The sequence below is a fragment of the Loxodonta africana genome, chromosome 1, assembly GCF_030014295.1.
Source record: "Loxodonta africana isolate mLoxAfr1 chromosome 1, mLoxAfr1.hap2, whole genome shotgun sequence".
Lineage (NCBI taxonomy): Eukaryota > Metazoa > Chordata > Mammalia > Proboscidea > Elephantidae > Loxodonta > Loxodonta africana.
In genome coordinates this window covers 44,774,513-44,798,273 of record NC_087342.1, presented here as the reverse complement: position 1 = coordinate 44,798,273, position 23,761 = coordinate 44,774,513, and the positions used below count along the sequence as shown (strand labels likewise).

Genomic DNA, 23,761 nt, shown 5'->3' with positions numbered 1-23,761 from the left:
TGACTCGACGGCAATGGGTTTGGCTTTTTTTTTTTTTTTTTTAATAATTTTTATTGTGCTTTAAGTGAAAGTTTACAAATCAAGTCAGTCTCCCACACAAAAACCCACACACTGTTTTTTGGTTTTAAGCCATAGTAACAAAACCTCCTGCTGCTCCCCCAAAGATGGCCACCTTTCTTCTTGTCACCTGGGGCAAGTCGCCAAGCCTGAGGCTGGCAGGAACAGTGGTGAATCAGGGACAGAGCCTGGAGTTGAGCCTTATACCCTGGACTCGGCGTGCTCTCCGGGCCACCTGACCCTGAGGCAATGGTCTAGGCAAGTTGACTTCTGTGGTCCTGACCTGTGGTCCCCTCCCCTCCCTCGGTGCAATGTGCCCGTCCAGTTTAAACATGCTCAGACCTCTTCTGCTCTAAAACAACCAGACCTTGAAGTGGACTCTCCCTCCCACTCCTGCTCAGCGTGGCCCCAGCTGCCCCATCTCCTCCTCTCGCTCCCTCCAGGACCCTGCAGCCTGTATGTATGTACAATATTGTCATGGATTGAATTATGTCCCCCAAAAATGTGTGTATCAACTTGTTTAGGCCATGATTCCCTGTATTGTGTGTTTGTCCTCCGTTTTGTGATTGTAATTTTATGTTAAGAAGATTAGGGTGGGATTGTAACCCTTACTCAGATCACCTCCCTAAGCAATGTGAAGGGAGTTTCCCTGGGGTGTGGCCTGCACCACCTTTTGTCTCAAGAGATGAAAGGGAATCAAGCAGAAAGTGGGGGACCTCATACCACCAAGAAAGCACTGCCAGGAGCAGAGCATGTCCTTTGGACCTGGGTTCCTGCACAAAGAAGCTCCTAGCCCAGGGAAAGGCCAACAGAGAGAGAAAGCCGCCTCCTGGAGCTGACACCCTGAATTTGGACTTTAGCCTACTTTACTGTGGGAACATAAACTTCTCTTTGTTGTGGTGTTACAGCAGTGCTAGATAACCAAGGCAAATATACATACAGAAAAGCAACCAATCCCAAGAGTACAGCTTGATGTACTACTACAAAGTGAACTCATTTGGGACATCAGCTCCCAGATGAAGATCTAGAATATTACCAGAGCCCCAGAGCTGCCCTCCCCCTAGCACCTGCACTCCCAAGACTCAGATAATTGTTATCCTCATTTTTAACACCATTGGTGAGTTTTTCCTGTTTCTGAACTTCATATAAATGGAATCATACAGCACGCTTTCTTTTGTACGTGGTTTTTTTGCTCAACATCATGTTGCTGAGATTATCAACTGTGCATAGCAGTTGTTAATCCATTGTCATTGCTGAAAGAATTCCACTACAATGTATCTGTCCTGTTGATGGCATTTGGGGCTATTATCAACAGTGCTGCTGTAAGCATTTTAGTACTCACTGATTGGTGAAAATATGTATGTATTTCTGTTATCTATGCCTAGGAGTGGAATTCCTGGATCATAGAGTATATGCATGTTCCAAGTCAGTAGACACTGCCCAAGAGTTTTCCAAAGTGGTTGTACTATTTTACATTCTCACCAGCAGTGTATGAGAGTTTTAGTTACTCTACATTCTCCCCAGTACTTGGTATTAAACAAAAAAATACCCAGTGCTGTCGAGTCGATTCCGACTCATAGCGACACTATAGGACATACTTGGTATTATAATACTTCGTATTAGCTGTCTTTAATTTTAACCATTCTGGTAGGTATGTATTCGGTTTTCATTGTAGTTTAAATTTAACTGATGACTTTAAATATTGAGCAATATTAGAAGATTTTTGGCCGGTTGGAGATATATATATGTATATATATATATATATATATATATATATATATAAAGTACCTATTCATTTATTTTGCCCACTTTTCTATTGGGCTATCAGTGTTTTTCTTATTAGTATTTAGGAATTATTTACCTATTCTAGACATTAGTCCTTAGCTCATTAAATGTATTGCAAATACATTTGCCCAGTCTGTGGCTCACGTTTCACTGTCTTATTCACGTAAAGAATTCTTAAGATTACTTTTGCTCAGTGTATTGATCTTCGCCTTTTGTGTTAGTGTTTTTTGTGTCCTCTTTAGGAAATCTTCACCTGCCTTCTAAGGAGCTTTTTTTTTTTTTTTTAAATTGTGCTTAAAGCGAAAGTTTATGAATCAAGTCAGTCTCTCATACAAAACAACATACTCTTAGTTGCTCTCCCTGCAATGAGACAGCACAGTCCCCCTCTCCACCCTGTATTCCCCGTGTCCATTCAGCCAGCTTCTGTCCCCCTCTGCCCTCTCATCTCCTGTTCAGACAGGAGCTGCCCACATAGTCTCAATAATGAGACTATGTGGGCAGCTCCTTGAGCCAATAAGCTCAATCCTCACCAGTTGTCTACTTGAGCCAATAAGCTCAATCCTAACCAGTATCATTTTCTATCTTATACTCCAGTCCAATCCCTGTCTGAAGAGTTGGCTTTGGGAACAGTTCCTGTCTTGGGCTAACAGAAGGTCTGGGAACCATGGCCTCCAGGGTCCTTCTAGTCTCAGTCAGACCATTAAGTCTGGTCTTTTTACAAGAATTTGAGGTCTGCATCCCACTGCTCTCCTGCTCCTTCCGGGAGTCTCTGTTTTGTTCCCTGTCAGGGCAGTCATCAGTTGTAGCCAGGCACCATCTAGTTCTTCTGGTCTCAGGCTGATGTAGTCTCTGATTTATGTGGCTCTTTCTGCCTCTTGGAAACCCTGGTGGTGTAGTGGTTAAGTGCTACAGCTGCTAACCAAAGCGTCAGCAGTTCGAATCCACCAGGCGCTCCTTGGAAACTCTATGGGGCAGTTCTACTCTGTCCTATAGGGTTGCTATGAGTTGGTATCGACTCAAGGGCACTGGTTTTTTTTTTTTTTTTTTCTGCCTCTTGGGCTCATAATTACCTTGTTTCTTTGGTGTTCTTCATTCTCCTTTGCTCCAGATGGCTTGAGACCAATTGATGCATCTTAGATGGCCACTTGCTAGTGTTTAAGACGCCAGAAGCAACTCACCAAAGTGGGGCGCAGAATGTTTTCTTAAAAGATTTTATTATGCCAATTGACCTATCTAGGTCAATTGAAACCATGGTCCCCAGACCCCGACCCTGCTACTCTGGCCTTCGAAGCATTCGGTTTATTCAGGAAACTTCATTGCTTTTGGTTTAGTCTAGTTGTGTTGACCTCTCCTGTATGTGTGCTGTCTTTCCCTTTACCTAAAGAGTTCTTGTCTCCTATCTGATTAGTGAATACCCTTCTCTCTCCCTCCCTCCCCACCCTCTTAACCATCAAAGAATATTTCCTTCTGTGTTTAAACTATTTCTTGAGTTCTTATAATAGTAGTCTCATACAATATTTGTCCTTCTGCAGCTGACTAATTTCACTCAGCATAATGCCTTCCAGATTCCTCCATGCTATGAAATGTTTCATGGATTCATCATTCTTCTCTATTGATGTGTAGTATTACACCGTGTGAATATACTGTAATTTATCCATTCATCCATTGATGGGCACCTTAGTGCTTCCACCTTTTTGCTATTGTGAGCAGTGCTGCAGCGAACATGGGTGTGCATATATCTGTTCATGTAAGGCTCTTATTTCTCTAGAATATATTCCAAGAAGTGAGATTGCTGGATCGTATGGTAGCTCTGTTTCTAGTTTTTTTAAGGAAGTGCCAAATTGATTTCCAAAGTGGTTGTACCATTTTACATTCCCGTTATGTGTTTTTTGGATTAATACCAGCCTTGTTGGAGTGAGATAGTATGTCATTGCAGTTTTGATTTACATTTCTCTAATGGCTAATGATTGTGAGCACTTCCTCATGTACCTGTTAACTGCCCGAGTGTCTTCTCTGGTGAAGTGTCTGTTCATATCCTTTGCCCATTTTTTAATTGGGTTACTTGTCTTTTTGTTGTTGAGTTTTTGCAGTATCTTGTAGATTTTAGAGATCAAATTCTGATCAGAAATGTCATAGCTAAAAACTTTTTCCCAGTCTGTAGATAATCTTTTTACTGTTTTGGTGAAGTCTTTGGATGAGCATATGTGTTTGATTTTTAGGAGCTCCCAGTTATCTAGTTTTTCTTCTGCATTGTTAGTAATTCTTTGTATATTGTTTATGCCATGTATTAGGACTCCTAGTGTTGTCCCTATTTTTTCTTTATTGTTTTAGATTTCATTTTTAGGTCTTTGATCCATTTTGAGCTCGTTTTTGTGCATGGTGTGAGGTATGGGTCTTGTTTCATTTTTTAGCAGGTGGATATACAGTTATGCCAGCACCATTTGTTAAAGAGACTGTCTTTTCACCATCTAACTGACTTTGGGCCTTTGTCAAATATCAGCTGTTCATATGTGGATGGGTTTATGTCTGGATTCTCTATTCTGTTCCATTGGTCTATGTATCTGTTGTACCAGTAAGCAGGCTGTTCTAACTACTGTGGCAGTATAATTGGTTCTAAAATCAGGTAGTGCGAGGCCTCCCACTTTGTTCTTCTTTTTCAGTAATGCTTTACTTCTCTGGGGCCTCTTTCTGTTCCATATGAAGATGGTGATTTGCTTCTACATCTCATTAAAAAATGTTGTTGGAATTTGGATCAGAATTGCATTGTATCTATAGATGGCTTTGGGTAGAATAGACATTTTTATAATGTTGAGTCTTCCTATTTATGAGCAAGGTGTGTTTTTCTATTTACGTAGGTCTCTTTTGGTTTCTTGCAGTAATATCTTGTAGTTTGCTTTGTATAGGTCTTTTACATCTCTGGTTAGATTTATTTTTTATTTTATCTTCTTGGGGGCTACTATAAATGGTAATAATTTGGTAATTTCCTCTTTGATGTTCTCTTTGTTGATGTAGAGGAATCCAACTGATTTTTGTATGTTGATCTTGTATCCTGATACTCTGCTTAACTCTTACATTAGTTGCAGTAGTTTTCTTGAGGATTCTTTAGGGTTTTCTGTGTATAAGATCATGTCATCTGGAAATAGTGATACTTTTACTTCTTCCTTACCAATCCTGATGCCCTTTATTTCTTTACCTAGCCTAAGCACTCTGGCTAGTACCTCCAGCACAATGTTGAATAAGAATGGTGATAAAGGGCACCCTTGTCAGGTTTCCGTTCTCAAGGGGAATGCTTTCAGACTCTCTCCATTTAGGAAGATGTTGGCTTTTGGCTTTGTATAAATGCCATTTATTATGTTGAGGAATTTCCCTTCTATTCCTACTTTACTGGGAAATACCTTTAGTAGTAGTGGTGTTAATTCTTCTCTGAAAGTTTGTAGAACTCTGCAGTGAAGCCATCAAGGGCAGGGCTTTTTTTTTGTTGGGAGGTTTTTAATTGCCTTTTAAATCTCTTCTTTTGTCATGGGTTTATTTAGTTGTTCTACCTCTGTTTGTGTTAGTTTAGGTAGGTAGTGTTTCTCTAGAAATTAATCCATTTCTTCAAATTTGTTAGAGTATAATTTTTCATAGTAATCTGATATGATTCTTTTAATTTCAGTTAGGTCTGTTGTAATACCACCCATTGCATTTCTTATTTGGGTTATTTGCTTCCTCTCCTGTTTTTCTTTTGTCAGTATGGCCAATGGTTCATCAATTTTGTTAATTTTTTCAAAGAACTAGCTTTTAGTCTTGTTAACGCAATTGTTTTTCTGTTTTCTATTTAATTCTTCTCTAATTTTTATTATTTGCTTTCTTCTGGTGCCTGAGGGTTCCTTTTGTTGCGCTCTTTCTATTTGTTCAAGTTGTAGGGATAGTTCTTTGCTTTTGGCCTTCTTTTTGGATGTGTGCCTTTATTGCTACAAATTGACCTCTGAGCACTGCTTTCGCTGTGTCCCAAAGGTTCTCATAGGAAGTGTTTCCATTCTCATTGGATTCTATGAATTTCCTTATTCCATTCTTAATTTCTTCCATAACCCAGTCATTTTTGAGCAGGGTGTTGCTCAGTTTCCATGTGTTTGATTTCTTGATTGTTTTTTCTGTTATTGATTTCTACTTTTATGGCCTTATGGTCAGAGAAGATGCTTTGTAATATTTCAGTGTTTTTGAATTCTGTTAAGGCTTCCTTTATGACCATATTAATGTGGTCTATTCTAGAGAATGTTCCATGTGCGTTGGAAAAAAAAGCACGCTTGGCTGCTGTTCGGTGGAGTGTTCTGTATATGCCTACAAGGTCAAGTTGGTTGATTGTGGCATTTAAATCTTCCGTGTCTTTATTGAGCTTCTTTCTCGATGTTCTGTCCTTCACCAAAAGTGGTGTGTTGAAGTCTCCTACTATTATTGTTGAGATGTTTACAATGCTGTTGAGAGTTTGCTTTATGTATCTTGAAGCCCTGTCATTGGGTGTGTAAATATTTAATATGGTTATATCCTTCTGGGTATTGTCCCTTTAATTATTATATAGTGTTTTTCCTTATCCTTTGTGGTGAACTTTACTCTAAAGTCTATTTTGTCAGAAATTAATATTGCCACTCCTGCTCTTTTTTGATTGTTGTTTGCTTGATATATTTTTTTCCATCCTTTGAGTTTTAGTTTGTTTGTGTCTCTAAGTCTAGGGTGTGTCTTTTGTAGGGAGCATACAGATGGATCATGTTTTTTAATCCATTCTGCCACTCTCTGTCTCTTTATTGGTGCATTTAGTCCGTTTACATTCAGCGTAATTATGGATAGGTATGAGTTTCGTGCTGTCATTTTAATGTCTTTTTTTGTGTGTTGTTGACAGTTTCTTTTTCCCACTTAATTTTTTGTGCTGAGTAGTTTATCTTTATATATTGTCTTTTCCTCTTATTCATTGTTGATTTTGTTTTTGCTGAGTCTTCATGTTTTCTTGTATTTTATTTTGATGTGTAAGATTGTTAGTCTCCTTTATGGTTACCTTAATATTTACCGCTATTTTTCTAATTTTAAACCAAACTTTTATTTCTTTATATTGTCTTGACTTCCTCTCCATATGAAAGATGTATGACTACATTTTTTAGTCTGTCTTTATTGTTTTAATGTTGTCATCTTTAACATAATGACATCCTTGTTTCCTTGTTTTTAGAGTTTTTTTTTTTTTTTTTTAATCTTGATTTATTTTTGTGATTTCCCTATCTGGGTTGATATCTGGTTACTCTGTCCTGTGTTCTAGTCTTGGGTTGATAACTGATATTATTGATTTTCTAACCAGAGAATGGCTTTTAGTATATCTTGTAGTCTTGGTTTGGTTTTTACAAATTCACTGAACTTCTGTTTATCTGGAAATGTCCTAATTTTGCCTTTATATTTGAGAGAGAGTTTTGCTGGATATATGATTCTTGGCTGGCAATTTTTTTCCTTCAATACTTTATATAAGTCATCCCATTGCCTTCTTGCCTGCATGGTTTCTGCCGAGTAGTCCAAGCTTATTCTTTTTGACTCTCCTTTTGTAGGTGACTTTTCGTTTATCCCTAAGCAGCTCTTAAAATTCTCTCTTGATCTTTGGTTTTGGCAAGCTTGATTATAATATGTCTTGGTGACTTTCTTTTGAGATCTACCTATGTGGTGTTTGAATAGCATCTTGGATAGATATCATTTCATCTTTAATGATATCAAGGAAGTTTTCTGTCAACAAATCTTCAAGAATTCTGTCTGTATTTTCTGTTATCCCTTCCTGTTCTGGTACTCCAATCACTCATAGGCTATTTCTCTTGATAGAGTCCCACATGATTTGTAAGGTTTCTTTACTTTTTAAAATTCTTTTATCTGATTTTCCTTCAAACGTATTGGTGCCAAGTCTTTTATCTTCAGTCTCACTAATTCTGCCTTCCATTTCCTCAATTCTGCTCCTCTGACTTTCTTTAAGTTGTCTAATGCTGTAATTTTATTGTTAATCTTCTGAATTTCTGATTGCTGTCTGTCTATGGAACCTTGCAGCCTATTAAGTTTTTCATTATGTTCTTGAATAACCTTTTTAATTTCTTGAACTGCTTTATCTGTGTATTCCTTGGCTTGTTCTGTGTGTTGCCTGATCTCCTGGAGAATTCTGTATATTAATCTTTTGTATTCTACACCTGGTAATTCCAGAAAGGCACCTTCATTGGAAGATCCCTTGATTCTTTGCTTTATAAGCTTGTTGAAGCAATCGTAGTATGCTTATTTATACAATTTGATATTGACTGTTGTCTCCAAGCCATCTATAAGTTATTGTATTAATTTATTACACTTAATATTTTTAAATGCCCAAATAGGCTGCTTGAGCAAGCTAGCTTGATCATTTTTGCCTTTGAAGCTGTAACGTCCTGTCACCAGATGGGTAGAGCTGTTACCAGGTATATGGGCCTAGGAATCCATTCACTTTTCTTGTATAGATTCAGCTCAGGTGTCCACGTAGTTGGCCATGAAGTGTGTGGTACAGGCTCTGCACTACAATCTTAGAGGGGCAGGGGTGATTTGTGTAGGCACAGGTATCTGGTTGCAGCAGGTGGTCACACTCTGAATGAGGCAGGGGTCTGACAACATTCCCTTGAATGTCTGTGAGGAAAGCATATCCCTGTTCCCTAGAGCACACGTGGGTAGGGTTCTGTTGCTGGACTATGGGCACCCAGTGCTTTTGGTTGTAAGGACTGGGAGGCACTACTTACCCTTGAAACCCTGTCGTGGATGGCTAGGTGATGTGGGTGGACCCACCAGTCCTTAGGCCCCTGATGTGGGTAGGTGAGCACCCTGTTTAATAGGCAGTGCGGTTTCATACATCAAAAACCCACCTCTCCACCACACCGCTGAAAGGGTTGAAGTCAGATCTTAAGGACATACACCATTGCAGTAACAAGGGCCTCATCTCCTGAAATGGCCCCACACCGGTCCATGCAGGGGTGGAAGGTATTCAAAGTCCTTGGACTGTTTGTGCCTGGACAGGAGGCGCTTCTGTCTTGAGCACCCCAACTTAGTGAAACTAGCAGATTATCTTTTCCCCCAATTGTTAATTTATGCCTTCTCCAAGGCTGGGAGAGTGGCTTGGTGTATGCAGCAGGGCCTATCTCAGGCCCAGAGAAATTGACAGCCACTGAAGCTGGCTTGGGGGCTGGGGGCATGGTAAAATAAATGCAAGTACTTAGCTTTTACCGAGAGCGCTGTTATTCTCTGGTTTCGGAGGTGTGAGTAGACGGTGTGGCTCACTATCTCTCCCTTAGGAAACTGTGTCCAGAATGCTACCACCAGCCCTGCTGTGGTCGCTCTGCAGATCATGCCTGAGCGGCACTGTTTCCCTCTGAGTCAGGTCCGGCAACTCCTCGCTGCTTCTGAATCCTCTCCTTCCACCTGCCACTCAATCTGATTTCCTAAATTTGCCTTTGATATTCAGGGCTCTTAGCTTGTTATATATATAGCTGTTTCACTTTTTTTTCAGGTCATTGTTGTAGGAGGGATCACCAGAAGTGTCTGACTACTCTGCCATCTTGGCCCTGCCTCCTAAGAAGCTTTTAAAATCTTTACTTTCCCACTAAGCCCTACTGTTCTGATTCCTATTTAGTGCCGGAAAATGAAGTAGGCACTTTTGCAGATGCCATCTCCTATTTTGTGGGAAACCACTGTCTTCACCATCATTTGCCCAAACCTGAACACGTCATGTATGCAGGACAATTATCATGGTGACCAACATCTGAGCACTCTTCCTGCATTGGAAGAGGAGTGGCCTGAAGCCATAGTGGGGAGCCAAGCTGTGCCTCTTCCAGCCCCACCTGCATTCCATGTGTGTTGGGCTTGGAGAGGGGAGAAGGTGTGAGGCCCTTGAGCACAGCAAAGTCAGAGATAGAGATATACCAGTTGCTGTCCAGTTGATTCTGACTCACTGTGCACCCATTTGTGTCAAAGTAGAACTGCTCCACAGGGTTTTCAATGGCTGACTTTTTGGAAGTAGATTGCCAGGCCTTTCTCCCAAGGTGGACTTGAATCTCCAATCTTTTGGTTATCCCCCAAGCACGTTAACTCGTTTTCACCACCCCAAAGGACTCCGGTCAGAGACAGACTTCTGCCAAAAGATTGAGATTTTAAAAGAGTTGATTTACTTTGAAATGAGGCTCCAGGGATTGCAGTGGGGCTGAGGGAGCAGCAAACAGGAAAGATCCAGTCTGAAGAGGGGCAGAGCAGTAAGGGGTGAAACTATGAGGAAGGAGAGGGAAGGGAAGTACCGTTTGTTCACTACTCAGTCTTATAGGGATGAGAGGTAAGGTTGTGACAATTGGCCTCCAGCCTCCTAGCTCTGGCATTTGTTATTCTGGTGTCAGAGCTGGCTGGGAGGCTTAGACTATGTGGATTTTGTCTTGCAAAGCTAGTGAGGAGTAGCCAGGGCTGGTTTCTGGGCAGGGCTGGGCAAGTGATCAATGCTAGGCTATGGTGAGGGCAAAACTTCTCCAGAGGTGTCCCATATCAGCCTTTCATCTGACTCTGTCTCTCTGGGAATTTAGAATTTTAAACAGACAATGAAAAGTCCAACCCACAAAAATAAAATATTTGCCTGCTGGGCTCAGAACGGGTATTACAAGTAGTTTGCAAATCTGCTTATTTTGTGATGGAAAGCAGATCAGTGGTTGCTTGGGAGAGAGGTAAAGTCAGGATTAAAAGATGCCTGGGGAAACTTTTAGGGGTGATGTATATGTTCACATTGTGATTATGGTGATGTTTCACAGGTGTATATACATGTCAAAACTTATTAAGTTGTACACTTTAAATACGTCCAGTTTGTTGAATGTCAATTACACCTCAACAAAGCTATTTAAAAAACCCTCTCAACACACACTCGCACACATGCATATACTCAGGTAAACAGATCTCTCTCCAAAGCTACCCATTTGCAGAAGCCATGGTTTTTCTAGGTGTCCTGTTCATGAGAGAAAGAGACCAACATTCAGATGGTGTCTTAGGGTTCTCTAGAGAAGCACTAAGATACATATTTATATAGAGAGATTTATTTTCAGGAATTGGCTCACGTGATTGCAGAGGCTGGCAAGTCCCAAATTTGTAGGTCAGGTGACAGGCTGGATATTCCGGCAGTCTTGTTTATTTATGGTCTTGAAACAGAATCCTTCTTCCTCAGAAAGCCTCACTTTTTGCTCTTACAGCCTTCAGCTGATTGGATGAGGCCCACCTACATTATGGAGGGCAATCTGCTTAAAGTCCACTGATTTAGCCACATGTAACTACTTTGTGACAGCATCTAGGCTAGTGTTTGACCAAACAACTGGGAACCATAGCCTAGCCAAATTGACATAAAGTTAACCATCACAGATGGCCTAGGTCTAGAGCTTCTGCATGGCTGCTGAAATTAGTTCAAATTCAATGTTTCAGGGTTCTGTGATAGGCCCAAGCCGAAGAGAAAACTTGGCAGATACACAGGGTAGGAAAGACTTTTCATCCCACATGTATATTGTCCACAGGATTATTACATACACAGAGGTCACTGGTGCTGTGACTTGAACTTCAAAATCTGCAGGGCCCACAACAGGAGCCCTTCCTTCTCCTCACAGGCAATGGGATATTCTTTTCCCTGTCCTTCATAGGAAAATTAGAAATTGAGAAATGGGAGGAATGTTAAAACAAGAAGAGAACTATGTCTGAGTCCACACGACAACAGAGAGTACTGTTGTTATGCCTTTGTTGTTGTTAGGTGCCATAGAGTTGGTTCCAACTCATAGCAACCCTGTGTACAACATAACGAAACACTGCCCAATCCTGCACCATCCTCATAATCATTGCTATATTCCAGCTCGTTGTTGCAGCCACGGTGTCAATTCATCTCGTTGAGAGATTTCTCTTTTTTGATGACCCTCTAGTTTACCAAGCATGATGTCCTTCTCCAGGGACAGGTCCCTCCTGATAACATGTCCAAAGTACATGAGATGAAGGCTTGCCATCCTCGGTTCTAAGGAGCATTCTGGCTATACTTCTTCTGAAACAGATTTGTTTGCTCTTCTGGCAATCCGTGGTATATTCAACATTGTTTGCCAATGCCATAATTCAAAAGCATCAATTCTCCTTCAGTCTTCCTTATTCATTGTTCAGCTTTTGCATGCATATGAGGCAATTGAAAATACCATGGCTTGGGTCAGAAGCATCTTAGTTTTCAAAGTGACATCTTTGCTTTTGAACACTTTAAAGAGGTCTTTTGCAGAAGATTTGTCCAATGCAGTACTTTGTTTGCTTTCTTGACGGCTGCTTCCATGGGTGTTGACTGTGGATCCAAGTAAAACGAAATCCTTGACAACTTCAATATTTTCTCCATTTATCACGATGTGCTTATCGGTCCAGTTGTGAAGATTTTTGTTTTCTTTATGTTGAGGTGTAATCCATACTGAAAGCTGTAATCTTTTTTTTTTTAATGTACTTTATTCTGCCCCTTCCTGCCTTCTAGTCCTTGTCCCTGGGCTGGTGTGTCCCTTTAGTCTTGTTTTGTTTTATGGGCTTAATTGTTTGCTGAGGGGTGAACCTCAGAAGTGACCTCATCACTGAGCTAAAAGGGTGTCCAGGGGCCATACTCTCGGAGTTTCTTCAGTCTCTGTCAGGCCAGTAAGTCTGGTCTTTTTTTGTGAGTTAGAATTTTGTTCTACATTTTTCTCCAGCTCTGTCTGGGACCCTCTATTGTGATCCTTGTCAGAGTAGTCAGTGGTGGTAGCTGGGCACCATCTAGCTGTATTGGACTCAGTCTGGTGGAGGCTGTGATAGATGTGGTCCATTAGTCTTTTGGACTAATCTTTCCCTTGTGTGTTTGGTTTTCTTCATTCTTCCTTGCTCCTGAAGGGGTGAGACCAGTGGAGTATCTTAGATGTCTGTTCACAGGCTTTTAAGACCCCGGACGCTACTCACCAAGGTAGAATACAGAATGTTTGCTTTATAAACTATGTTACGCCAGTTGAGCTAGATGTTCCCCGAGACCATGGTCCCCACAGTCCTCAGCCCAGCAATTCAGTCCCTCAGGGAGTTTGCCTGTGTCTATGGACCTTCCATGACATTCCCTTGGTCAAGTTGTGCTGGCTTTCCTAGTATTGCGTACTGTCTTATCTGAAGGTTGTAATCTTTGATCTTCATCAGTAAGTGCTTCAAGTCCTCTTTGCTTTCAGCAAGCAAGGTTGTGTCATCTGCATATGGCAGGTTGTTAATGAGTCTTCCTCCAATCCTAATCTCACGTTCTTCTTCATATAGTCAAGTTTCTCAGATTATTTGCTCAGCGTACAGACTGAATAAGTATGGTGAAAGGATACAACCCAGACACACGTCTTTCCTGATTTTAAACCATGCAATATCCCATTGTTCTGTTTGAGCGACTGCCTCTTGGTCTATGTACAAGTCCCACATGAACACAATTAAGTGTTCTGGAATTTACATTCTTTGCAACGTTATACGTAATTTGTTATGATCCACACAATTGAACGCCTTTGCATAGTCAATAAAACACAAGTAAACATCTTTCTGGTATTCTGTTTTCAGCCAAGATCTGTCTGATATCAGCAATGATATCCCTCATTCCACATCCTTTTCTGAATCTGGCTTGAATTTCACACACCTTTAGAGAAAATGGAGCCTTGGTGGCTGCTAACCAAAAGGTCGGCAGTTCGAATCCACCAGGCACTCCTTGGAAACCCTACGGGGCAGTTCTACTCTGCCCTATAGGGTCGCTATGAGTTGGAATAGACTTGATGGCAATGGGTTATTTTTCTCTATATCTTGTTTTTCTCATCTGAAAAATGGAGCTGATGATAATTCTCATCTAATAAAGTAACAAATGTTCATCATCATCATCACATTCTTTTTAAGAGGTTCACAGAATTTCATTGTATGAACATACAGTCATTTATTACTCCAATTCCCTATAAAGGGACAGATTATTTAAATGAAGAGAATGAACTATTTTTATCAACTTGTAATGTTAAAATGAAAATTTGGCTGAGAACCTATCTCTAAATCTCTATTAAATACCAATGTGAGCTGTGAGACTCACCATCCAGTGCTCTGACTAGTTATCTATTGGTGTATACCAAATTACTATCAAATATAGTGGCTTAAAATGGCAGCATTTATTATCTCAGTTTCTAGGACAATAATCTAGGTTTAGCTGGGTCCTCTGGTTTAGGGCTGCTCACAGACTGCAATTAAGGTGCTGAGGCCACCTCAAGGCTCCCCTGGAAAAGGATTCTCTTTCAATCTCATGCCTGTGGTCACTGGCAGGACTGAGTTGCTCACTGGCTGTTGGTGGAGAGTTGCCCTCAGTTCCTCAGCACATGGGCCTCTCCTTAGAGCAACCCACAAGATGACAGCTGGCTTCTTTAAGAGTGAGCAAGCAAAAGAGGCAGAAAGGGAAGAAGTGCGTACATGCAAGACTGAGTTCAGTCTTTTGTAGCCTCATTTCAGAAGTGACACCCCATTCTGTTGGCTTTTGTCAAGAATTGAATTGTGTTCCCCCCAAATATCTGTCAACTTGGGAAGGTCATGATTCCCTTGTATGACTACCTTTTTATCTTCTGATGTGATTTCCCTGTATGTTGTAAATCCTATCACTATGATGTAATAAGATCGATTAGCAGCAATTATACTGGTGAAGTCTACAGGATTAGGTAGCGTCTTAACCAATCTTTTGAGATGTAAGACAGAAGCAAGAAGAGAGACATGGAGACCTCATACCACCAAGAAAGTAGTGCCGGGAGCAGGGCATGTCCTTTGGACCTGAGGTTCCTGCACCGAGATGTTCTCAGACCAAGGGAAGACTCATGCATCACAAGGACCTTCCTCCAGAGCCGACAGAGAGAAAGCCTTTCCTTGGAGCTGGCGCCCTGAATTCGACTTCTAGCCTACTGGACTATGAGAAAATAAACTTCTTTTTGTTAATGCCATCCACCTGTGGTATTTCTGTTACAGAAGCACTAGATGATTAAGACAGTTGTATTCTATTTGTCAGAAGCCAAGTCACTAAGTAGTTCCAGCCCACACTAAAGAGGAGGGGATTACATAACAGCCTGGATACCAGGAGGTATTCATTAGGAGCCACATTAGAAACTGCCTACCACAGGTGGGACTTGAAAAAATAATTCAACCAGTTACAGGAATTTTAAATCTCTCAGCCATATTGAAAGCATAAAACAGATGCTAACAATTACTGAGTTGTGTCAAAATCTCCCTTTATGTTTTTGTACTTGTCTATTTTCTCTAGTAAATGTTAATTTTTGCTTTATATATTTTGAGGCTAAGTTATTTGGTGCACACAAAGTTGAAATTGTTATATCTTTCTGTAGAATTCAATATGTTGCCATTTTAAAGTAACTTTTTCTCTAGTATGCTTTTTGATATTAATATGGTCACACCAGTTTTTGTTGGTATTTGTACAACATATATATTTTCTACTCTTTAAACTTTTCAGATTTTTTTTGGGTAAACAACATGTATCTATACATTATTTTGTTTTGTTCTACACATACTACATATTTAACTGCATTATACTAAATTTGGGTGAAAATTGTCCGAACTTTCTCGATAGAAGAGTTAGGTTTTACAAGAAATTGATTTTTTTTTTTCCCCTGCAGCACGGGATATAGGTGAGGGGGAGGTGGAGATGGGCAGTAGAGGAGCAGGCAGGTAAGTAGTTGTGAATTTTATGTTTTTCTTTCCTGTAACCAAGATATCTTTTATTTTTACCAAATTGGTAAATCACTACACACGAGATAAGAAAGAACTACTTCTTCCCCCTTTCCTCTTCTGTAAAGCTCTCGTACTTTTACTAAGCTAGAAGGTCTCTCCCATAGTCCCTTTCATCCCCATTATGGATTTCCTTTTTTTTTCCTCATCAGTGAAAGAAACAAGCCTTGCCTCGTGAACAGTCTAGTTTATATTTTAGTCCTGAAACAATCAGAAAGTCTGAAGGTGTGGCCTAGGAGTTTCTTTTGTTTACGTATTGTATTCACATATTTGTTAGCTTGACACTACCTCCCCCACCCCTTTGCCCACAAGCTCCCTCTGCTGGAAATACCCTTTGCCCTACTCTTACCTTGAAAAACTTTTTTTTTTTTCCTCCCAGTTGTATTTTTTTCCCCTTCTTTTCAAGCAAAAACTTCCCATTCCCTCCTTCCTCCAGCTCTGGGTAACCACTAATAAACTTTTGTCTCTATGCATTTGTTTATTCTAGACATTACATACAAGTGGGCTCCCTGGTGGCACAGTGGTTAAGCACTCCGCTGTGAACCAAAAGGTGAGGGGTTTGAACCTACCAGCCATTCTACAGGAGAAAGATGTGGCAGCCTGCTTCCATAAAGATTTATAGTTTCGGAAACCCTTTGGGGGGCAGTTCTATTCCATCCTATAAAGTTGCTATGAGTGGGAATAGACTTAATGGCAGTGGGTCTGGCCTTTTTTTTATATAATTTTTATTGTGCTTTTTTTTTTTTTAAGTGAAAGTTTACAAATCAAGTCAGTCTCTCACACAAAAACCATATACACCTTGCTACACACTCCCAATTACTCTCCCCCTAATGAGACAGCCCTCTCTCTCCCTCCACTCTCTCTTTTCATGTCCTTTTCGCCAGCTTCTAAACCCCTCCACCCTCTCATCTCCCTTCCAGGCAGGAGATGCCAACATAGTCTCAAGTGTCCACCTGATCCAAGAAGCTCACTCCTCACCAGCATCCCTCTCCAACCCATTGTCCAGTTCAATCCATGTCTGAAGAGTTGGCTTCAGGAATGGTTCCTGTCCCGGGCCAACAGAAGGTCTGCGGGCCATGTCCACCGGGATCCTTCTAGTCTCAGTCAGACCATTAAGTCTGGTCTTATGTAGTCGCTGGTTCATGTGGCCCTTTCTGTCTCTTCCGTTCGTAATCGCCTTGTGTCCTTGGTGTTCTTCATTGTCCTTTGATCCAGGTGGGTTGAGACCAATTGATACATCTTAGATGGCTGCTTGCTAGCGCTTAAGACCCCAGACGCCACTCTTCAAACTGGAATGTAGGATGTTTTGTTAATAGATTTTATTATGCCAATGGACTTAGATGTCCCCTGAAACCATGGTCCCCAGACCCCTGCCCCTGCTACGCTGGCCTTCAAAGCATTGTTTATTCAGGAAACTGCTTTGCTTTTGGTTTAGTCCAATTGTGCTGACCTCCCCTGTATTGTGTGCTGTCTTTCCCTTCACCTAAAGTAGTTCTTATCTACTAATTAGTGAATACCCCTCTCTCACCTCCCCCCTCTCGTAACCACAAAAGAATGTTTTCTTCTCAGTTTAAATTATTTCTTGAGTTCTTATAATAATTTTTATAATAGCGGTCTTACACAATATTTGTCTTTTTGCAACTAATTTCACTCAGCATAATGCCTTCCAGTTCCTCCATGTTATGAAATGTTTCACAGATTCCTCACCGTTCTTTACTGATGCATAGTATTCCATTGTGTGAATATACATAATTTATCCGTTCATCTGTTGATGGGCACCTTGGTTGCTTCCATGGGTCTGGCCTTTTTTTTTGGCTAGAATTTTAAACATTTATCCTAGGTTTTTGTCTTCAGTGGAGGGGGAAGGGATAGGGTAGGTCCAAATTACCCAGATCATTTCGTAATTACTAGAAGCTGAATTTTTCCTGTGATTGCTTTGCAATTACAAAGATAATAACTGATCGTCATGACAGGAAGTTGTAAAACTAGCAGATTAAAAATAATCTTAAATATATACCCAATGTTTTCAGGGGAGATTTGAAGAATCTGGCTAAGAAATTTGTTGGTTTTGTTAAGGGACAAGGTTTAGCAACAAAGTATTTTATGAGCAGTAGTAGCTACAGATGCATGTAAGAGAGATGCAGCTTGGGGACATATAGCTATTAATGACTTAGTCCATCACTGCCCTGAGGAAGCCAGGTCCTATCTGCTTCTGCCAAATCTTACACCCTCTAGCCCACCTGCTGGCCTGTTACTGACCCATCCTCCTATAACTAACTTCTCCCAGCTCATGACCTTATCCTAGGGTGCAGTTGGGCTTCTGAGAGTCTTCTGACATATTAACCCCAGGCTTCTGTCCTAGAAAAGGTGTGTGGGAAGGTATTTCTGAGCAGGGGCCTTTAAGGCTTTTCAAATAGCCTCCACGACATGCGAGGTAGCCCTGACCTTCCAGAGAAAGAATAGGGGGAAGTGAAAAGATTTATCCTGGACAATGTTTGACCCTGGAGTAGAGCCCAGAACTTCAGCATAGGAAGGCATCTCTACATCACATGTACCCGTTTCATTTTATACATGAGGAAACTGAGGCCCCATGGGATCAGGTGGCTTGCCTCGAAGTGCCCTTCCCCTACTGCTCGTGTGCCTGCCTTCCTCAACAGTTATTTGCTAGAATCAGATGAAGATTGGCTAAAAGTGGGGTAGAGAAGTGACTGTCTTAACCTGGTTGCAGATTAGAAATCACCTGGAGATCTTTCTTTACAGACTCTTCCTGCCCAGGCTGCGCACCAGACCAACCAAATCACAATCTCTGGGTAAGACTAGGCACCTGGGGCACTGGACCCAGGGCAATTAACGAGACTTGTCTGTGCCTGGGAACGGGTAAGGGTAGAAGGGGGGAACCAGCCATCTGGAGAGTCCAGTCCAGCTCTGGCATAGCATGGGCCTGATTCTGTGTGGTTTGAGGCTGCTCAGTAGCTGGGGATCTAGGGCTATTTTCAAGTGGAGGCTGGACCTCCTTGAGATTTTTGATGGCCTACAAATGATTTCTGCATCTGTAGAAGCTGGACCAGTCCAAGCTCTCTCCAGGTGAGTACACCTGACACACCTTTCACTCTCTGACCATCTGACAGGTGCCAAGTCACATCTGCATTAGTGGCCAGGTGCCCTTCATGCACTTCTCTCCCCAGTTTATATCATGGTTACAGATTTCCCTTCATCTTTTAAATTGTTGTGTTCTTCTGATTTCGTTAGTCTTAACTAGTCTTCTTGCTAGGGATGAGAAACTATCAGCCTATCAAATTTTTTTTGAAAGTTCTCATTTTATAATTTATTATTAATATATATTAATAAATTATTCTCTGTAAAATAAGTATTCAATGCATGTAAAGTGCTTGTAACAGTACCTAGCACGGACTGTAGTGTAAGTGCTGACTATTGTCACTATTAGCATCACAGCTGAGGAAACCAAGGCCAAGAGGGTGATGTCCCTGGTCTGAGGCCTGAGTGGGCATTAGTGCCCAGTCTCCAGTGCTTAATGTTAAGTTCTTCTGAGGGGCTGTGCAGTACTTAAAATGCAGAGCTGGAGAGTACTAGGGGAAAACAACAAAAACCAAAACACTCAGTTGGTTCTGACTCATGGTGACAAAATTCAGGAAATGGTAACCTGGTGTGGAGGACCAAGGTAGAGGTGACTCGGGAGGGTACTGGTAATAATCTATTTCTTCCCAGCTGGTGTTTGTTTCATTAGTCTTGAAACTGTACAAATGTTTTATCCATGTACTTCACAAAAAAATTGGACAAGGAAAACACCCCGAGAGACTGCAGAAGTGAAGAACTACCAGTGAAACATCTGAAATGTGTTAAGAAATATTAGTTTTATTTAACCAGTTTTCACAGCTGCATATTTATTCTATAAAAACTTTACAGATTGTACAGTTTATATATAGTTCAAACTACTAAACAAAAAAGTAGGTCCCACAGATGCAAAAATACTGTACCAATCGATCCCAAGGCAAAGGCAGATTTACACTGTACAGCTCTCCACGCCGTCGGGAGGTGGTCAGCTCTAAGTATAAACTCCAAAACTGTACAAAAATAAGGTCTGATTTTATTTCATTCTTCATACATTCAATATGATTGCAAGCTCAGAAGCCTAACTAATAAAAGGCATCTGTAGTCAGGAATCAGCACCCTCCCAGAAGGAAGGCAAAATGTTTATGTACACAGGGCACTCTTGGACACCATACTGGAGTCAGTACATTGTGTGGACAGAAAAGCGTAGACAAAGAACATTAAATGTCTAATATAAGGTAGTTTTTTTGAAAAGAGTTTTTGCATTTGATAGTGTGCCAAAGAATTTTAACTTATTAAATAAAATATATTCTAAGTGAACCTAAAAATTATACATTATAAACATAAAAATACTTCTTTTTGGTGTAATACATCAATTATATCTGCAAATAGAAAACCAAAACTGTATATAAAGTAGTATTTCTCACCCAGCAACAAGAAGCACTTATGCAGTTATTTTTCAAAAGGGTCAAAAACTAATTACTTAAAACCCACTAAGACTAACTTATAACTTAGATATTCATACTTAAGCTATTCAGTGATTCACTAATACTGCAAAACAAGCTTTCTTCTAGAGAGACAGTGGTTTCTTCACGTTAACTGGGCAAGAATTGATAGAGTAAAAAAGGAAGGGGACCAGTTCATGTCTCAGCAGAGACCCTAAGTGGACATTTAGTTTGGGTATGCTCATTGGGGACTTTTCATCAGAGTCATCCCAAGAGAAGCCTTACTTTTGATATAGAATTTTCCATCTCTGAGGTATGTGTACCTTCTTGGAGACAAAGGCAACGTCTCAGATCAATCTGTATCGCTATCTGGGACAGGGAAGGTGAGGTTGGCTAACACCCTTCAGATTCTCTGCTCCAGAAGGAAAAAAAACAAGGAAAATGACATTATTCCAGATTTTCCTGCTACCCAGAGACAGCAAAACACAATGCTTTTCCTTTTTATACATTACTAGCCAAAGGTAACAGAAGTGAGAGCTTTGAAGAGCAGTGTAGTGCTCACCATTACACTTTCATACTTGTGTGTACAGGAAGTACAAAACAATGACGTCTGACAAAGGAACTTCGTAGTTATTTATTGGAAAGTTACAGTACTTAAAAACTCTTCGATAATAAATAGCTTGGAGGTTTCTAGTCCTGGTTCCAAGCGTGAGTTCTGGGTAAACTTATTTCAGGCTGTGAGGGTGGAGTAGGGCGACACGGAGCCCTGGATGTCTCACAACAAACAGTTCCAGTGTCGTTCAGTTGCACTCTGACAGTCAGAACTCATCGATCTTCCTCTGCAGGTATTTCAACATGGAGTCCATCCCTTGGGCCGAGCCCCAGATTTTCTTCAGCACTTCACACTCCCTCTCATTCGCCTGCTCTAGCTCCATCTTCATGTTACAGCGCACGAGAGCTTTGGACTCCTCAAGCACCTGGGCCAAATGACAAGCAGTGAGCCAGAGGGGAGGGTATGTGTGCACCCGCTGGCTCCACGCTCCCCTGATTAGGGAGGCAACCCTCCAAGTTGAGCAATTACCTGTTAAAAAGGCTGCCCCCTTTCCACAATACATGTCAGGACTGATACCTGAATAAAGTGTATTTCACACCAGATATTGGTGTGGCTTTTTAGCTACTGAGCATGGAGCTACCTGCAGCCCTAGCCCTCACTTGCAGGGAACCAGTCTTCACCCCTGTGCAACTGCTGACTGCTGCCAGCCCACGAGGGCCCCAAACTGGACATCCATTCTTTTGATGCTCAATGAAAAGTGAGAACTTATGCTCAGAGACCAAAATTTAATTTAAATAATAGGATGGCTGTTCACAGATATGTCTGGCATAGTTTTGATGGGAGTTGTGCCAGTTAATATTAAGCATTTCATCCTGCCATTTGCTAAATGCAATTTTGTAGGCAGAAGGCTAAATATTTCCAGCACATTTATTTAACAAAAACTTAGGGGTTCACTATGTGTGTGTGTTGGGAGGGGGGCAAGGTAGGGGGGAATGAAACACGATTCTATGAAAGGGCTTTCAGAACAGTAAACCCAAACCAAAAACCAAACCCACTGCTGTTGAGTCGATTCTGACTCGTAATGACCCTATAGGGCAGAGCAGAACTGCCCCATAGGGTTTCCAAGGAGCGTCTGGTGGATTCGAACTGCCAACCTTTTGGTTAGCAGCCGTAGCACTTAACCACTACGTCACCAAGGCCCCATTTATAAAAAAAAAAAATATAGGACATGTTAAATTACTGAATTTCAGACAGCAATGCCAGATTAATGTCATTCTTTTAATTCTTAAGTATTTGCAAAGGGAGAGACCTGCAGCTGCAGTTATCGATTATAGCTTTGATCAGCATTTCACACAAAGGTGACTCTGTAGAGAGCAAAAGTGGAGTATTTAAGGAGATACCATATTTGCGTGAGCTCTTTGGAGGAAAAGGCCGTATTTTTAAAAGTAATATATGTAAGAAAAAGTTAGACTTACAACTGGATTACAAGAGGCAAGTTCCTTAATTCGAACCATCACTTCCTGTGTGAACGTCCCTGGCCAAAACACTTGGGAGACCAGTCCTTTGCCACATGCCTCCTGTGCGGTCAGCTTCCGTCCACTGAGCAACATTTCATTTGCCTGAAAGAGAGAACTCATGTTGATGTGAAATGTGATGGATGTTACTGGTAAATGCTGTAACATACATAATTTCAGTACAACAGCAGTAACAAACCAAAAACTTCGAGAGTGGTTATACAGGTAGGTAATGTATGCATACGTATAGGAAGGTATATGCGTTAGATACGTGTGCATGTATAGTGTATCTGTGTGCACATGCACATACATGTTTGGGAGTACAGGAGATACATTCATATATACAGTAAAGCGCATAGGGGGCACAGCCACAGATACTTCCCAGACATAAACAAACACCTCTCAGGATTGATTACTGTGTTTGAAGGCTTAGAGCCACAGTCTCATGGGATAACTAGGTCAACTGGCACAACACAGTCCATAAAGTTTACATTCTATATCCTAGTTTGGTAACTATCGTCTGGGGTCTTAAAAGCTTGCAAGCGGCCATCTAAGACAGAACTATTGTTCCCTACTCATCTGAAGCCAAAGAGAAGAAGGAAACCAAAGATTCAAAGAAGAACTAGTCTACAGGGATAAATGCCTACACAAACCTTGGTGTCATCTATCCTGAGACCAGGACTAGATGGTGCCCAGCTACCACTACTGACCATTCTGACCAGGGACACAATAGTCTTAGACAGAACGGGAGAAAATTGTAGAACTCAAATTCTTAAAAAAAGGCCAGACTTACTGGACTGGTAGAGACTACAGGAACCTCGAGACCACTGCCCTGAGATACTCTTTAAACTTTGAACAGAGATTACCCCCAGAGGTAACCCTTCGGCTAAATAACAGATTGACTCATAAAATAATCACCCATGAGTACTATGCTCCTTAAAAAACAAAACAAAACCCAAAAACCCACCTATATGAGACCAAACAGTCAACATTTACTCTAAAGCAAAGATGAGACGGTTGCGGGGAATGGAAGGGGAGAACAGGAAAGCTAGATTAACATAAATGGAACAACCATAATGGAAATAATGAGAATGCTGACATAATGTGGAAAATGTAACCAATGTCACTGAATGATATGTACAGAAATTGTTAAATGGGAACCTAATTTGCTGTGTAAATTTTCACTGAAAACACAGTAAAATATTTAAAAACAAAAAAAGATGTGATGGGGAGGTAGCAAAGAAAACCCAACCCAGGAAATTCACCCTGAATATCCAACCCAAGGATCGATCGACTTGTGAAGATGCCTGCCCTGGCTGGGCCTCTGTTTCACGATTTCCAGGGTCTGGTCTATGAGCCACTCTCCAGGCCCTTCCACCAAGAGTGAGCCACTCCTTAGGTTGGCATCACCTAGGCGGTGGGAATGTAACATTCTGGGCTGTGATTACTGAAGAATGTAAAAGGTTAACTGTATTGTCTAATACAGAATCACAAGGACTTAACCAAGAAATCTAAACTATAAAAAGTCTATTTGCCATTAATTTGAC

General features: G+C 41.0%; 1 protein-coding gene across 3 annotated transcripts in view; it reads right to left on the bottom strand.

Annotated features, from left to right (window-relative positions):
* Positions 1 to 20,938: 20,938 nt before the first annotated feature.
* The window catches only part of CDYL (chromodomain Y like), a 246,818-nt gene continuing 243,995 nt past the window's right edge, over positions 20,939 to 23,761 (bottom strand). For all 3 annotated transcript variants that reach the window (XM_010597553.3, XM_064280000.1, XM_064279990.1), the window contains exons 6-7: positions 22,176 to 22,319; positions 20,939 to 21,124 (exon numbers count right to left, since the gene is read on the bottom strand). In XM_010597553.3, coding sequence (XP_010595855.1) covers positions 20,966 to 21,124; positions 22,176 to 22,319 — 303 coding nt within the window. In that variant the 3' untranslated portion in view covers positions 20,939 to 20,965. The remainder of the gene's footprint in view (positions 21,125 to 22,175; positions 22,320 to 23,761) is intronic.